The sequence below is a fragment of the Spermophilus citellus genome, assembly GCF_964194105.1.
Source record: "Spermophilus citellus genome assembly, chromosome: 14".
NCBI lineage: Eukaryota > Metazoa > Chordata > Mammalia > Rodentia > Sciuridae > Spermophilus > Spermophilus citellus.
In genome coordinates this window covers 34,655,336-34,672,404 of record NC_138194.1, presented here as the reverse complement: position 1 = coordinate 34,672,404, position 17,069 = coordinate 34,655,336, and the positions used below count along the sequence as shown (strand labels likewise).

The following is a 17,069-nucleotide window of genomic DNA, read 5'->3' as shown; positions in this document are numbered from 1 at the left end:
ACTGAGAAATCCAGTGGTAGCTGATAAGGATTAAAAGGGGGGTCAAAAGCTCCAAATTTTAGTATAAATAATAGAGCCAATGAACAGGGATTCAGCCAGCTGAAACAAGGATGCACTGGAGCTGGAGAGCCTGATGAGGACCTGACATCCCATCACTTGTCATCGTTTCCTGAGCCTCTGCATGATCCTCACCACTCTCAAACTCTACCATCTCATCTGGACCTTGGTAAGAGCCGCAACTTCTCCCTAAGATCCTCTCCTCAATCAGTAGTCCACTCCTCACCAGGAAAAGCCTGCCTTGGTTCCAGACCTGATCACCATGGTCTGAGTGAGTGTGCATCTGCTGGACTTAAAGCCTAAGGCTTAAGACTTAAACTTAGCATGCAGAGGAAGTGTCTGTCATTAGCCTGTCATGATTAAGTGTGTTTTGCAGCGCTTAGAGTTAATTAATCTAGAATTGTTTGCTGTGAATTATGTCTATTGCAGTGCCTAGCATTAAGGATTGTGTTTTCTTGATTAAGAACCTATAGAGTGAAATTGTATTGAGTAATTTGAGTGAATAAAGCATTGAAAGGGGCAGAAGCAGGTGGACATTCTTTATTTCTCCCCTCCACTGCATACAATTGCAATTTTGCCCCCTCATCTACCCGCTAGGGTCGGAGCACACCTGCACCACCACTTCAGGGCGGTGTAACCGCCAGCCACGCTCCCTGGCAAAACAACCTTTATGTATATCTGTGGGATGCTCACATCCAGGACCCCCAAAGCAGGTTATAACTATGGTGCAATGATTTGTCCCGCCCAAGAAGGGGTGATAGACTACACATCTTTGATTGAAATGTAAATAGATTTACACGGAAACTTTAACACCCAGTGGACCAGTAACACACCTTACGCAGCCCCAGAAATTTGACCGGCCCGCGTCCTATTATGACCGCCCCCGGGGACCGCCTCCTGCCTCTGCATCCTGGGAGTCGCAGTCCCAACCAGTTCCCGGAACTTGTAGTCCAGGATCGAGCCAGTTTCGCCTACATCTGGGCCCCAGCCAAAATGTCACTCTTCTAATCCTATCAGCTCTCCAACACCGCCCTCTGCCGGCCTTTCCTTGGGTCGCCGGGATCACAAGCCCATAACCCGGAAGCGAACCTTCGTCTTCCGGGTTGAGCGTCCGGGCTTCCGCACGTGGTTGAGTTGCCGGGACCCCGAGCCCTGCTCTTGAGAAGTGATTTCAACAATTAACCTCAAAGCTAGGAGACCGATCCGGAGCCATGGAGGGCCAGAGCGTGGAGGCGCTGCTGGCAAAGGCGGAGCAGGAAGAGGCAGAGAAGTTGCAACGCATCACAGTGCACAAGGAGCTGGAGCTGGAATTTGACCTGGGTAACCTGCTGGCTTCCGACCGCAACCCCCCGACTGTGCTGCGGCAGGCGGGACCCACGCCGGAGGCCGAGCTGCGGGCCTTGGCACGGGACAATACGCAGCTGCTCATCAACCAGCTGTGGCAGCTGCCCACGGAGCGCGTGGAAGAGGCGCTGGTGGCCCGGCTGCCGGAGCCCACCACGCGCCTGCCGCGTGAGAAGCCGCTCCCACGGCCGCGGCCGCTTACACGCTGGCAGCAGTTCGCGCGCATTAAGGGCATCCGTCCCAAGAAGAAAACCAATCTAGTGTGGGACGAGGTGAGCGGCCAGTGGCGGCGGCGCTGGGGCTACAAGCGCGCCCGGGATGACACCAAGGAATGGCTGATCGAGGTTCCCGGTAGCGCCGACCCCCTAGAAGACCAGTTCGCCAAGCGGATTCAGGCCAAGAAGGAACGCGTAGCCAAGAACGAGCTGAACAGGCTGCGTAATCTGGCCCGTGCGCACAAGATGCAGCTGCCCAGCGCGGCCGGCTTGCACCCTACCGGACACCAGAGTAAGGAGGAGCTGGGCCGCGCTATGCAAGTGGCCAAGATCTCCACCGCCTCTGTGGGGCGCTTCCAGGAGCGCCTCCCCAAGGAGAAGGCTCCTCGGGGTTCAGGCAAAAAGAGAAAGTTTCAGCCCCTTTTTGGGGACTTCGCAGCCGAGAAAAAGAACCAGTTGGAGCTACTTCGAGTCATGAACAGCAAGAAGCCTCAGCTGGATGTGACGAGAGCCACCAACAAGCAGATGAGAGAGGAGGACCAGGAGGAGGCCGCCAAGAGGAGAAAAATGAGCCAGAAGGGCAAGAGAAAAGGGAACCGGCAGGGTCCAGGAGGCAAGAGTAAAGGCGGCCCGCCCAGCCAGAAGGGGAAGAGAAAAGGAAATTTGGGAGGCAAGATGCATTCCGGGCCACCTGGCTTGGGTGGCAAGAGAAAAGGCGGACAGCACCAAGGAGGAAAGAGGAGGAAGTAACACTTCATTCACCCTTGGACCTGTTCTGTAAAGAACGAACTGTATGCGAGATGTTAAGTTTTGGGTACTGTCGCAGGGCGGGACCACTGTCTTCATTGAGTTTGAGGTTGAAAGGACAAAATTGTCCTCCCCTCAAGAAAGTATGTAAGTGTTCGACTGTACAGATCAAAGTCTTTCCTACAAACGAGACCTTAGCTAGTGATGAAGGGTATATTTGAGGATACAAGGGTTAGAAAAATAATTTGGGCATTTTACTTTGGGGTTATGGGGTGAAGGAGAGTTGGTGACATTTCAGAGACTTATGGTAGATTAATTTATATATTTTAGCATTTGTTATTTTTGTAACAAGGTTTTATTATGCTCATCAGATCTGGGAGGGGAGAGGAAAGATGACATTTTCCTAAGTTGATTTAAAGAAACTGTTGTGGGGCTGGGGCTGTAGCTCAGTGGTAGAGCGCTCACCTAGCATACATGAGGCACTGGGTTCAATCCTCAGCACCACATAGAAATAAATATAAATAAATAAACTGTTGTGAGGTTATTTAATAAATGTGTCTGTATCTAGCATTGCTTTTTACTTTTTGATTATTGGTGGAAGTTGTACTTGAAAACAGTGATCTGGATGTCCAGTACAGATTATTGTTTACTTTCTATAAAAACACAAAAGCAGTTATATTATACTAGTTTCAGCAAGCTACTTTTATCAGGAAAACTCAAAACTTATTTTGGTATAACATATAGTATTAAAAGTATAATAACTGATGGATGTCTCTTTGTAAGGAATGCTTGACATTTGTCAACCAGAACATATTGACATCTATAAATGATAAACTTGGGGTACTCTGCAAATAATGGTAACCTTGTTAATCCAGAAAATACTTGCCTTCCTCAACACTGATAACTCCATTTTTTTTTTTAAGCTTGAAGTCAAGTAGAGTCTGGGAAAGAGAAAGTGACCCACAAAATCCATATTTGCAACATTACTATCTTTTGATTCACTTGTGAAGTTGGCCTGTGCTGGTTTGATCTTAGTAAAATCTCTGAAAATGACAGTATGAGGGGCATTTTTGCTGCTAGAGCTAAAAGCTACACTGCTCTTTTTAGTTTTAACTTTAAAATTATGGGATTTTGTTGCTTATTTGGGAATTTGTTTTTAAAGCTTTCTTGATTTAGCAGTAGGGTGTGGCACTGGCCCCTGTAATTTAAGCGGGGGGGGGGGGGGGGGAGAAGACCCCTCGAGCTTATTTGCAAGGTTCAAACTTGAAGTCCAGATAATTTTAAAGAATTCAGAGTGGAAAAAGACCCAGTCCTCTCCCTTTCGCCAAGTCTCCAACATGTGAGAAAGCCTTTGGAGAGGAGAGATTTAAAGTGGGACTCCAGACCCTGGCCAGAAGTTGTGGTGGACAGTTTCAAAGGTGAATGGTGAGACTTAGGGCTGGAGCTTTCACGGCCAGATTCTGACAACCCGCAGGAAAATGGTCCCAGGCCACTGCAGACTGAAGCTTGGCCAGGTGACCTGGCAGGGCCCGTGGGCCGAGTGGGCGGGAGGAGGGCCACGACTCGGATTGGCAGGCAGCTGGGGCGGAGCGGCGCCGGGGAACCAAGAAGACATTCTAGCAGCCATGGCCGACGCCGCCCGGGCCCGGGTCGCGCACTTGCTGAAGCAACTGCAGCGCGCAGCGTGAGTGCAGGCCGCCAAACTGGCGGGCAGGGGCTGGAGGATGCTGCCGCGCCCATGCAGTTCCCGGCCTAAGATCTGCCTGGGCTCTCGCAGGGTTTTTCCAGTTGCTTTCAAGAATGTAGGGAAGCAGGTACCGCGGTGCTCCGGGGCACAACTGCGTTGCCACAGAATAGCACATGCAATCTTGCACCATGCAATGTGGCAGGCTTTACTCAGTTTATCTACCATTAAGAAAACTGAGGCTCAGGGTAGATAAGGCCTCGTCCCACATTGTGGCAGGCAGTGCGTAGTGGCAGGGGTCACAGTGACCACGATAAATTCATATACCCAATTGATAACTTATTAATTGGGTGTATGTTACATCTATGTATATTTAGGTTCTAGGAATAGACAATGGGGCAGTTTAAAGTCTAGTGGGGCACATAAGGGTACAGATACTGGGAGAGAGGACAGACTGAGAACTGACCTACCACAGATGGCAGCAGAAAGTGTACAAGGGAAGAAACCACATGGAGTTACACTTCCTAGCATATACAGGGAGTCTGGGTGATAAATGTTATGACAAGTCTGACTCCCAGTCCAGAAATGCCAGGTATATAGTAGTTGCTTGATAAATAGTGTTGAACATACAAGTGCACCTCTGGGCCTGGGAGAACATGGGAAGTTTGAACTAACAAGTAGAGATAAATGGAGGGGAAAGGAGACGGACTAGAGGGGAATTTCAGGCAGATGGAAGGGCAACACCAGAGTCCAAGAGATGCAGTTCCAGGATCCAGAAGTAAAGTCTGGTCATACCCTTGTAGGAAGAAGTGAGAATGAAGAAAACAGATGGTGAAATACCACCAAAAAAAAATAGCTGACACTGGGCCCTTACCATTGGGGCAAGGCACTGTCCACAAACTTTGCATGGACTATTAATAGCAGTAACTCTAACCCTTAAAACAACACTATGGCATACTGTATTATTAGCCTCTACTGTAGACAAAGAAAGAAAGGCATGAAGACTAATAATTTGTCCAGTGTCACAGAGCTAATTTGAATCCAGATGTTGTGGTTTCATAGGGCCTTGTTCTCAGGCCTATGCAAAAGAATACAAATTGTGTTCTGTAGATAACAGCTACTAAAACAATATTTCTAACCCTGAAACATTAATACCTTGAGATGCCCCATGGTAAAAGAATTCCATGACCAAGTAAGATTGGGAAACCACTGACTGCTGTTTGCCTTCTTGGAAACTCAGAATATACATTAGTATATAAAGGGCTCTGAGAAGTCCTGTAAGAAGCAGGGGAGGTAATGTTCAGCTGTGTTAAAATTCTTTGTTCTAAATCTATATCATCATGCAACTCTTTTTTTTAATCACATACCATTCATACCCTTGGAACCAGTGTCATGCAGAATATGTTTTTGAAGTGGTTGCATGAGAAAGGAGTGTGGCATGAGTAGAATCATGTCAGCATATTCTGGTGGCAGTGTGCAGTGGAAAGGGAAGACATGTGTGTACTGAGATTTGACAAGAACTCTAATAGGGAAGAAGGCTCAGTACTGCAGCTCACATAGAAAAGGAGTTTACCTGAAACTGGGGCCTTACAGAAAGATGAGAACTGATGAGAAAGAACAAAAGTTATCCAGAAAGAGGAAAGTATGTTCCCGGCAGGGAAATAAGAAGGGCAATGTTCTGGAAGGGGAACAGAGAAAGAAAGAGATGTGGCTCATTCAAGGAAAAGAATGAAGTTAATTTTCCAGAAGCTAAAACCCAGAGATAGAGAAAGATGAGGTTCTAAGCTGAAGAGGTCAATGGGGCCATTCAAGTAGACCAGGTCTGAACTTCACCTGCCCTGGAAGTAGCTTTAAACAAGAGAGTGACGTTAAAAATGTGTCCCTGACTGACCACATCGTGGGAAACAAAGGTGACAAAGATGCAGTTATGAGAAGCCAGTTAGGAAGTTAGTAGAAATAGGGATGAGACATGACAATCCAACCAGAATGGTAAGGACCCTGAGAAAAGTGGGTGGATTCAGGTGGAGATATTAATATGTGAGGCCTTGATGTGTGACAGGTAGTCTATGTAGATAGAGTAAGGGAGAAGGAAGGGTCAGAAAGGCTGAAGGCAGCCTAGGATCCAACCCAGCATTGAAGGAATGGGTAGAGTGGAGAAGGAGCCAGAGAAAGAACAATGAGAAGAAACCCAGGTGAGAAGGGGGTCCTGGAAGCCAAGGAAAGAGTTTTACCTACCCAAGGGGAGCTGGGGGTGGCTCACAGCATTCAGTGATGCTAGCGCAAATGCTAGGAGGTCTGAGGATCTAGTCTGAAAGCCAGGACTTGTTCCTGCAGCAGCCTGATTGCTGGAGCCAAGGAATGTGCTAGAGCTAAGAAAATGGAGCCAGCAAATGTAAGCCAGTCGGGGAGAGCCAGAGAGTGAGCAAGCCTGAGAGTTTCAGGCAGGAAGAGGATGAGAAGGACCCAGTGAGGCCGGGAGCACAGGGAAATACAATACACAACAGATGGAGGTTCTCAGAAGGAAAGAGGGGACAGGAACCTCAAGTAAGGAGTAGAAACAATAAATTGAGATATTGTCAGAGCTTGAAAGAAAAGGGGATAGGAGAGAGGAAGCGTGTGGTCCCAGGAGCTGTCGCGTTGGAAAGCTCTGGGTGTGGATATTTTTCTTCCCTTTCCTTTGCTGTTCTTTTTTTTTTTTTATTATTATTATTTTAAATTTATTTTGCATTACAATTCTTTTTTTTAAATTATTTTATTGTTGGTTGTTCAAAACATTACATAGTTCTTATTATACCATATTTCACAGATTGATTCAAGTGGGTTATGAACTCCCATTTTTACCCCGTATACAGATTGCTGTGTCACATCAGTTACATTTCCATTGATTTACAAATTGCCTTTCTAGTGACTGATGTATTCTGCTGTCTATCCCATTCTCCACTGTCCCCTCACCCCTCCCCACCCCTCCCCTCCCCTACTCTCTCTCCATCCCCTCTACTATAAATCGTTTCTTCCACTTATATAATTTTTCTCCTACTCCTCCTTTCCTCTTATATGTAATTGTGTATAACCCTGAGGCTCACCTTCCAGTTCCATGCAATTTCCCTTAACTCTCCTTTGCTGTTCTTGTCTTTGAAGGGTTTAACGCATGACATGTTCAGAGCGGTCCTCGGCCTGGCCTGCTTTCCTATCCCCCGCTAGGTGGCAGCCTTGACTTAAGATGTCTAACTCGCTTCCAGTGTCTATTTTGACTTCACAATTCTCAGAAAGTTTTGAGAGCCCGAGGACCATTGAAATCCAACCTTTCCCTTCCTCCATCGTTTTTCCTCTCGGATGTTTTAATTCCAAATTTGAATTTTGGCGGGGTGGGAGGAGGAGGAGGAGGTCATGCACTCAAGTATCTACTGGGAGCTCACTATAACACTGTCCCACGGGCTATAAAAATAAACAAAACCCAGCAGGAGAAAGAAGCCAGAGAAGGAACGGGCAAGACAAGGAAGGGAGGGAAAGTTTCCAAAAAGGAGGACATGGAAAATCTGCAGAGAAGCCGACTGAGGAGTGAGAAGAGATGATGGGTTTAGGGGAGCACAACGCACCCAAGACCTGGTCAAATGCACGGAAATTGAAGCTGCAACTGGGCAAAGAGTGGGGACACTCAGAGGTGACAAGAATGCCTGTGGATCCTGGGAGAGCCAAGAGTTGGCTCAGGTCCAGGGCCTGTTTGAAGAAAAACTTTAAACAGCTTGAAGACAGAGGAAAGTTCCATCGTGGCGAGTGGGTGGTGGGGGGAGCAAGAAGAGGATCACATGAACCCTAGATGGATTTGATCAAAGCTCCAAACTTATATGAGCTGAGAGCTTGAAGGGAAACCGAGAACCCCACCTTAGATCTCGCATACTCCCGGAATGCTTATCTCAGCTGCTTGTAGGCTGCTTAAAAAAAAAAAAAAATCTTTCATTCATATATATATATATATATATATATATATCTTTATTTTATTTTTATGTGGTGCTGAGGATTTTACAACTCTAGAAAGACTCTGGGTTGACTATGCATCCTGATCACTGGATTGTTTGTTTCCTATTGTAAAATGCCTGCCAATAATTAACAGCCTGATTATCTCTTAGGATTATAATGCAATGTGAGAATTACTTTAAGTATTCTTATTTGTTGATTTTCAAGTTACTGTTTTTCTTTTCCCTAGATGCAAGTGTCCAGCACATTCTCATACTTACTCCCAAGGTAATACATTTTGTGTTTTTACACTAGCCACAACTTTGGTTTCTACAGTTGGCATTTATAGTACATCTGGGCCATGTATAAAGACAGAAAATCAAGGAGTGTGTGAGAGAGGAAAGCTGATAAAAACAATCTTTTCTCTATGTAATATGTATCTCCAGCTATGGAGGGGAGCTGATTGTATGCTACTGATGATGATATTGGCCTGAATATATGTTCGATGATATTTAAATAGATAAAATATTTGTCAGTGCTAAAAATTCACTGATAGGATTTTAAGAATGTCTAGGTTTGGGCTGGGGATTAGGCACAGTGGTGGAGTTGCTTGCCTAGCATACACTAGACCGTGGATTAGATCCCTAGCACTGAAAATTTTGAAAAGAACGTGGAGTCATCAAACAGAATAAATCAAGATGAAGCCTTGGAAAGGTTGTAAGATATCTCTAAAAGAAAAAGGCTAAAAAATAAGGTGGTTCCTAGAAGGAAAAATCTTATTTATATCCATTTTAAAATGACATTTTACTTCTTAAAAATTAAGAATAATGACAAAAGTTTTCAGTTCCCACCAATGTCTTAATCCTTACCAAACTCCATTGTCCTCAGAGCAGCAGGAAGCTGACCATAGTTGCAGCAAGTCCTCAGAGTGTCACATGAATTACTGACACAAAAACTGATTTTGCCTCTTGGAAGAAAAGGTCAAATCTAAACAACTGAGGGTGGGGTGGGGAGGTTAGAACAGACGAAGGCCTTTTTTCCTGCCTGAGACGTGGCTCACCTTTCAGCCACGGGGCCTTCTAGTACCTTGAGGCCCCTGTGAGGCAGAGGCATGCTGTCTATGAGGCCTTTGGGAGCTTAGGCAGACTTTGGCTTCAAGCGGTTTGCTCTAATCCTTAGTTTTAACAAAGAATTAGTCATTTGCTATTTTAGGAATAAAATCAATAACTTATAGAAAAATAATCTAGGACCGAAATTATTGTTTTACCTAAACTTTAGTAACAGGAATAATAGTAATAATAATTTCTTTAAAGTTATAGGGAGCAAAGGAATTTAAATTTTGATAAGGGTGTCTTTGCCCTAAGGGAACCAATATTAAGATTGTTATCTGGTTCTGGGGGTCTTTAAAAAAAAAGTGAAAATTATTCTGCAGACTTTTATTTATTGACCAGGACTGATATAAACAAATAAAGATAAAACTCATTGATGAGGCTTGATGGGACTCTCCTGTTGTTCCAATATCACAGAAAAATTTGTATTTGCTTTAATGAAAACTTGATGTTAGCAAATAAATATCAATTTATAATTTTTAAATTAAATTTTATCAAGGAAACTAGAAATTTTTAATATAAATAAGCTAGAGACAAATATTACTGTGATGTTATATTTGTGAAAACAATTGTAATTCAAACAAATTATTACAATGGCTGTAATAGACTTACTAATAGTTGTTCTCAGAGAATTTTTTTATATACTATGTTTTCAAATATTCTTTAAATTTCAGTGGAGGAAATTTTTAATTCTCTTTATTTTCACACAATCAGCATCAAGTTAACATTAAATTCTATCTTAATATATAGATATTAATTTAATTTGATATTCAAACATGAAACCTGATATATTGTAGGCAAGACTTCAAGGAAGATGCTAATGTTCACTGCTAGGTTATTCTGTCAAAAAAATATTTATGCTTTATTTTTGAGGCCTACTCTGATACCTATTTCTACATTTTCAGCTCCTGGATTTTCATCTTCTGAGAAAACAACAGATTATGCCTTTGAGGTAGATTTTATCAACCCATTCTTTCTTTTATGAATGACCTGGAAAAAATACAACTATAGTGTTTTGTTAACATATTAGCATTTCATTTGAAATCTCTTATTAATTGATGTTCCATAATCACTATTTGATCAAGCCCTATTTAGCAAAGCACCTTGTGAGGATAACCGAATATAATTCTTCTGAGACATAAGTAATGTCTGAAATTCTGTCTTCTATATAGCCATTAAAATAGAATAAGGGTTGGGAATGAGCTCAGTGGTAGAGCACTTGCCTAGGGCATCGGGCCCTGCCTGGGTTTGATCCCCAGACCACATAAATAAAAATAAATAAATACTTCCCAAGCTACACATTCTCTGAATTATATATACTATCTGTTAAATCTTTTGTAGTTATAATAATCCCCAAAGAAGTCAAAGTAATTTGTTGAAGCAAGAATAAAGGAATGATTATTCTGATTATTACGTACAGTGAATCACATTGTACATAATTACTTGTAAGTATTTGTTTAGTCCCTCCCTCCTTCTAATGCAGAAGTCATAAATTGAAATATCACCAGATGCTCACAGAGCACAAACCCTATATAAAGGGTATGGTTTCCACTCAACCCAACAAGTTTTCTGCCCCCTGAGGATATAGCTCCAGTGTTACCAGATTATTCAAGAGAGATAGAAACTGAGGTAGTCAAATTGGATCTTTTTAATACTGATTTTAACAATTATTAGCCAATTTTTAAAAAGAAATAGAAGAAAAAATTTAAATACAATATGGATCAAATAAAACATCTTTGGGCCAAAAATGACCCATTATTCATCAGCATGAAAGCTCTTTTCTCACCTGTAAACTTTGAGACCATGTTTCTCTTTCTCATAGTTGTGTTATGTGAACCTAGCACAGTGCCTGGAACATAGCACACAGTAGTGCTGGTTGAGTGGGAAGATAGTTGGATACATACAAATATACGTGTGCATAGAAGAGTGGATGGAAGAATGGATAGATGGATGAAGGAACAAAAAATATACACAGGAGGTAATATTTAAATGGGAAAGTAAGAAATTAGAGTGTTAATTTAGATATGGAGGTTGGGGAAGGCAGACATTTGAAGCTGAAGGAACAATTGCAAGTTTATAATGATCTTGGGAAAACTCAAATAAATAATTACAATGTAACTGGAGTCAAGGTTCCCTTAAAGAAGTGTGAGCCCATATGACCTAGGAGAACATACTAAGAAATATATACTTCATTCGCTAGGTAAGGAGGAACATTTCAGGCTTTCAGAAATGGAGTGGCTAACTCTCTGTTATAATCTACAGCCAAAATCTTCTTTTCTTTGTTTTAGATGGCTGTTTCCAATATTAGATATGGAGCAGGAGTTACAAAAGAAGTAGGCATGGCAAGTATTCGGGATACCTAATAATCTTTTACGATAAATGTTACATATCTTGTAAAACAAGGGCTAATGGGCAAACATGTCCTTTATGTTTAAAGATGTACAATGTTAAGTTTGCCCAAAGAGACTATTACAGTTACAGTGCAATCAAACCTAACATATTTTTTTTTAACTGTAGGATCTGCAGAACATGGGAGCTAAAAATGTTTGCCTGATGACAGATAAAAACCTCTCCCGGCTCCCTCCAGTACAAGTAGTTATGGATTCCTTAGTGAAGAATGGCATCAACTTTCACGTTTATGAGGATGTGAGGGTGGAACCAACAGATACAAGGTAAATTTGTTGAGTTGTTTTTATTTATTTACTTTAAGCATAAGCCATCACTGTTGGTGAAAACTTACCCGAGGCCTTATTTAATGGCATGAGAATGATTTTCAAAAAAAATATAACAGTGATTTCTGTTTCCACTTCTCCAAGCTTCAAGGATGCAATTGAGTTTGCCAGAAAGGGATCTTTTGATGCCTATGTCGCTGTGGGTGGTGGCTCCACCATAGACACCTGCAAAGCTGCCAATCTATATGCCTCCAGCCCTCACTCAGAGTTCCTTGATTATGTCAACGCCCCTATTGGGAAAGGAAAGCCCGTGTCTGAGCCTCTTAAGCCTCTGATTGCAGGTAAAAATGTTGGCTGGTTTGCTTCATTTTTACAATCGGCAAAAGGACTTAGGAAAGATGCCAGCTAGTAATTTTAGGGTTTATGTTTCTAAAAGTTTCTGATCTGTTCCTTTCAAATCAATGGTTCATTTGGACAAAAAGTAAAAAAACAGATGGCAGTTCATTCATTTTGAAAATTCTGATCTTCATTATTGCACAGATAGAGACAATTTGGGTCAGTGGGAGGAAGTTTGCAGATTTAGGCTATGAAGTCACTATGCGGAGGAGGGGGAAGGTCTTCATTGACATTTGATTAGATCCCTCTGTTGGCAGGCTTGTCCTCTAAACCCATCTGTTTTGTCCCATTTTGCCAGCCACCGTGGAGTTTAAGGAGAACATTTGCTGTTATTTTTTCAGTGACTCAATCCTTTCTTCCACATAATGGCTCTTCAGCTGACCTCAGGCTTTGTCTCTTCCCAGGGACATGTGGCCAGCATGGCCACATCATTCTGGATGACATCTGCTCCATGGCTTCTCAGGGCACAAACACACAAATCTGAAGCAAAAAAAAAAGTGTGTGTTCCACAGAAGACCTTGATATTTTCCAGTCTTTTCTTCCCTCCCATCTTTCTGGCTGTTGGCATATTACTATTTAAAGTTTTATAGCTAAATGCACTAACTGGTAACTGAGAAATTTCCTCAGTTTAAGTTTTGTCCTCTGTTCTCTCCCTCTCCTGACCCTATTGTGAACAGTCCCTGTGATGGGACATGAGGGAGTCAGTGGCAGATGAACTGCATTGATAGGAATGAGGAACCAGCAGGGAGCAGCATAATTGGGGTCTGGCAAATGGAACTCTCTAGTGAAACTGTGTCAGCATCACACAGAGGGGTGATTAGTAAAGTTTAGAAACTTGACAGAACTACAAAACCATGAAGCCCAGCAAAGGCAGAGCGTTCCTGTGCTTGCTGCCAACAGGGAATAAAGATGTCTTTTAGAGACAGCAAATATGAGTGTTCTTACAGAGGTACAGTGCAGCCTGTATTTGAATACCCAGCTGCAACTGCTTGAGCTCTGGTGCTGGAGGAACCCAAGGTTCCCAGGGCTGATCACTGTTAATACAGACAGACATCACAGACAAATGATTAGCACACATGCATATTAGTGCAGACAAAGACATCATGCATGCACAGATACACAGAAAAATACATGCATGTCACTGCAGGCAGATGCCATATATATTAAATATTCCTGTTTATACATAGACAGGATACATATCAAACATTCATGTATGCTAACCATACATGCATTTTTTATTTTTATTTTTTAGTTGTAGTTGAACATAATACTTTTATCTTATGTTTTATGTGATGCTGACCATCAAACCCAGGGTCTTGCACATGCTAGGCAAGTACTGCTGAACCACAATTCCAGCCCCCCATACATGCATTTTAATGCATGAAATGCATAATATCCATCATGTCTGAATATTCACACAGACACAGAGGTCACACAAGCATATTAGATACATATGTTAGTAATTTTAGGGTTATGTTTCTAAAACATGCATATTAACATGCATGTTAATACAGACACAGACACTTGCTTTAAACACACATTCATTCAGCAGGCACAGACATGATACATGTTAAACATGTATGTGCAGTAATACAGACATCAACATACTTGTTAAACATATACAGTACAGATACACACCTCATACATGCCTGTGAATGCAAGCACTGACATCATGCATATTAGGCTGACATACATGTTATATAAATACAGATATCAAGCAAGCAGCAGTGTCAGCAAAGCTTCCTTCTCTAACTTGCTTCTTTATTTCTAAGGCTGAATTAAATATTTCCACTGATCTTTATTTAGGTGCTTTATTAAAAATAATATTATTTTGTTCAAGTTCCAACTACCTCAGGAACCGGGAGTGAAACTACTGGGGTTGCCATTTTTGACTATGAATGCTTGAAAGTAAAAACTGGTAAGAATTTTGACCATAATTCTTTTAATGAATTCTCTCTTTCAGCCCCAGTCCCTTTTCTTTCACCCCACTATTTAGAAACCAAGGAGTTGTGGAGTTAAGGAAAGAATATATGCACATATACATTTTCTTTTTTTCTCCAAGTACATATAAAAAATAAATTTGTTTTTTGAGAATTATCTACAAAAGCATATTGAGATGCCCTGGGTCTTACTTGACCTTTTTTCTGCTCATGTTAGTGACTATGTTTCAATAATAAGTGGGTGTTCCCTTTCTGTTATCTTTTTTTTTTTTTTGCATTTTAAATCAATTTTATTGCAATGCAATTTTTATATAATACAGTCCACATATTTATGTTTCTGGCTTGGTGAGTTTTGACAAATATACATGCCATGTTACCCACCACAACCCTGATCAAGATATTAAACATTGTCATTACTCCAGAAAGTTGCCTCAAGTCCGTTGTGGCTTGTCCCTCCTACCCTGTTTCCAAGTCATCTCTGCTCTGTTTTTGTCTTAGTGATTTTTATCCCATCTTCTTAATTTGTCCTTGACTCTGGGCTAATGTGTGAGGAATGCCTCTCTCCTTGAATCTGGTTCAGTATCCTGCTTCCAGGCCTTTGCAGCAAATAAGTTGACGTTCAACTGCAAACTTAGGGTAACTTACCCTTTGATATTGTTAAAGATAACAATAATTGCCAACACTTAGTTCTGAAATTTACATTATATGATCCCATTTGATCTCTGCAAGAGCTCTGGGAGGGATGGAGGTCTATGTTATTTTAGTCTCATTGTATAGAGAACTAAGAAAGGTTAAGTGACTTGCCCAAAGACACAGAGTTGTAAAGCAAACATCATTGGTCTGCTAGTAAACCAGTTCTCTGCAATTTAACAGTAAACAAATAAAACATGATTTGTAGTGTTAACCAACTTTAGTGATGTAAATATCTCCACCCTGGTCAGTGATGTCACTCTTCCAGGAACTGGAACAAGGTGTGTGCACTTAGCTCCTGGAACACAGTAGGAGTAGTGCTACCCCATTATTGAAAAAAAAAAACAAGTTTCTGATTCCAAATATTTCTACTGCTCCTTCCTATCTCCCTACATGAGAATGAACCTTTTCTCATACTGTTTTTAGAGAATGTATCATCCTAAAGTTATTTAGTTTTTTTTTTTTTTTAATGGTGCCCAAGCCTTTCACCTTAATTAAAAATCCTATTTTAGGCATTGCTTCACGAGCCATCAAACCCACACTGGGACTCGTTGACCCTCTGCACACCCTCCACATGCCTAGCCAGGTGGTCGCCAACAGTGGCTTCGATGTGCTCTGGTAGGTACTGGTGCCACCTGGAGGGACTTTTTTTTTCCACCATACTTTTATTACATGCATTACAGTTGTACACAACAGTGGGATTTGTTGTTCCATCTGCATACATGCACACAGTATGACCATATAATTTGGCTATTATCATTTCCTTTCCCTCTCCTCCTCTAGGGGACTTTTTTAGTCCCAGGTCTGTGGACGGTATTTTATTGCCTAAGTGCCCATTTGCAGATGCCTCTTGCATTAGCTGTCATTATCCCCTTTCCTAGATGACAGTATTGAGGGTAAAGGTGATCTCTAGGTGTGCTGGTGTGAGCTACAAATCTGCTGTTCAGGATGGACCACCCCAGCCAGAGCCAGAGCCACAGAAATAGGAGCAGTGTGAGGTGCCATGCAGTGTCTCAGGACCACACTACCTGCCTTTAGGGCCACACACATTAGGGAAAGTCCAGGGCTGCACCACAGAAGAGGGCAGGGATAGGAGCTAGCATCTCTGGAGGTCAGCCCAAATGTATTCACTGTCAGCAGTTGACACACATCATTGCTTTCTTGCAGCACTGTAGAATGTGAGACTTTCAAGGAAACAAAAAGAAAACTAGATTTTTGGATGGTTAGTAACTTGCCCAGAGTCTCACAGTGTGATCCCTTGGCTTCAGCTGCCATGTGCCAAAGGCTTTCAATCAGGGTTGCTTTTTGTTTGTTTGTTTGTTTGTTTGTTTGTTTCCTTTGTATTGAACCCAGGTGCACTGTACCACTGAGCTACATCCCCAGGCCTTTTCTATATTTTATTTAGAAACAGGGTCTTGCTGACTTGCTTAGGATCTCACTGAGTTGCTGAGGCTGGCTTTGAACTTGGGATCTTCCTGCCTCTCAAATTGCTGGGATTACAGGTGTGAGCCCAATCATGGTTTCTACCAAAGACCTCACTCCAAACTCTAGGCCATTAGTTCCAGTGGCCTCACAAGGCCCCACAGGTGCTTCCCATTCAATGTGACCCAAACCACCCTAATTCATCTATCTGCATGTGCACATTTTGTCACTTGTTCACATCTCTGAAATTAAGACATATCTTAAAATCTATGACCTGGTGCTATGTTTTTTACCCTTAGCAGCACATTAAAAAAAAAAATGGCCCATCTCTTAATGCATGGCATCCTGAATTGATATAATGTGGTATTCTCTTAACCAACCCATACTTCATAGTTTCTCCAGAGTCCTCTAGCTCAGCAAGTAGCAGGACTTCAATATGAACTCCTCCCTTCTTTCATGACTGTGCTCTATCAGCAGAGCCTGTCTCTTGTCCTACTTGGATCTCTTAGATCTGCTCTGTCTTCTCAAGCTTCATGGTTCCTACTTGGTTCTGGTCTGCCCCAACTCTTGCCTGGGTTATTGCAGCAGTCTCCTCATTGATTTTCCTAATTCCATCCCATAGTTCTTCCATTTGTCCTCCATTTTGGCCTGAACAAACTTCCATATTGCAATATGAGCATCACGCACAATGGAACACGCATACATGTACCTCTCCACCTTACAAGTCTTTCAGGAGCATTCCATCCCTACGATCTGAAAACCAAATTCCCTGGCCCTGGCATGTCCCCAGTGCTCAGCTGTCTGCTTGGAGAGCTTGTTTTTTAATTACACATGAGCAT

At 42.3% G+C, this 17,069-nt stretch overlaps 2 protein-coding genes across 3 annotated transcripts in view; both read left to right on the top strand.

Moving 5' to 3' along the window:
* The first annotated feature begins 1,136 nt into the window (after positions 1–1,136).
* RRS1 (ribosome biogenesis regulator 1 homolog) lies at positions 1,137–2,931 on the top strand. The gene has a single exon (XM_081265911.1). It carries the CDS (start codon positions 1,269–1,271, stop codon positions 2,364–2,366), a length of 1,098 nt encoding a protein of 365 aa, XP_081122037.1. The 5' UTR covers positions 1,137–1,268; the 3' UTR covers positions 2,367–2,931.
* A 1,000-nt stretch (positions 2,932–3,931) lies between these two features.
* The window catches only part of ADHFE1 (alcohol dehydrogenase iron containing 1), a 33,936-nt gene continuing 20,798 nt past the window's right edge, over positions 3,932–17,069 (top strand). For both annotated transcript variants that reach the window (XR_014018760.1, XM_081265964.1), the window contains exons 1-8: positions 3,932–4,047; positions 8,252–8,289; positions 10,016–10,062; positions 11,399–11,452; positions 11,628–11,782; positions 11,927–12,123; positions 14,019–14,096; positions 15,321–15,426. Coding sequence is in view for 1 of the 2 variants with exons in the window: in XM_081265964.1 (XP_081122090.1) it covers positions 3,989–4,047; positions 8,252–8,289; positions 10,016–10,062; positions 11,399–11,452; positions 11,628–11,782; positions 11,927–12,123; positions 14,019–14,096; positions 15,321–15,426 (734 nt within the window). In the remaining variant the exon portion in view is untranslated. The remainder of the gene's footprint in view (positions 4,048–8,251; positions 8,290–10,015; positions 10,063–11,398; positions 11,453–11,627; positions 11,783–11,926; positions 12,124–14,018; positions 14,097–15,320; positions 15,427–17,069) is intronic.

Excerpts from the sequence above, each read along its gene's own strand:
- RRS1 (XM_081265911.1), top strand. The coding sequence starts at position 1,269 with ATGGAGGGCCAGAGCGTGGAGGCGCTGCTGGCAAAGGCGGAGCAGGAA.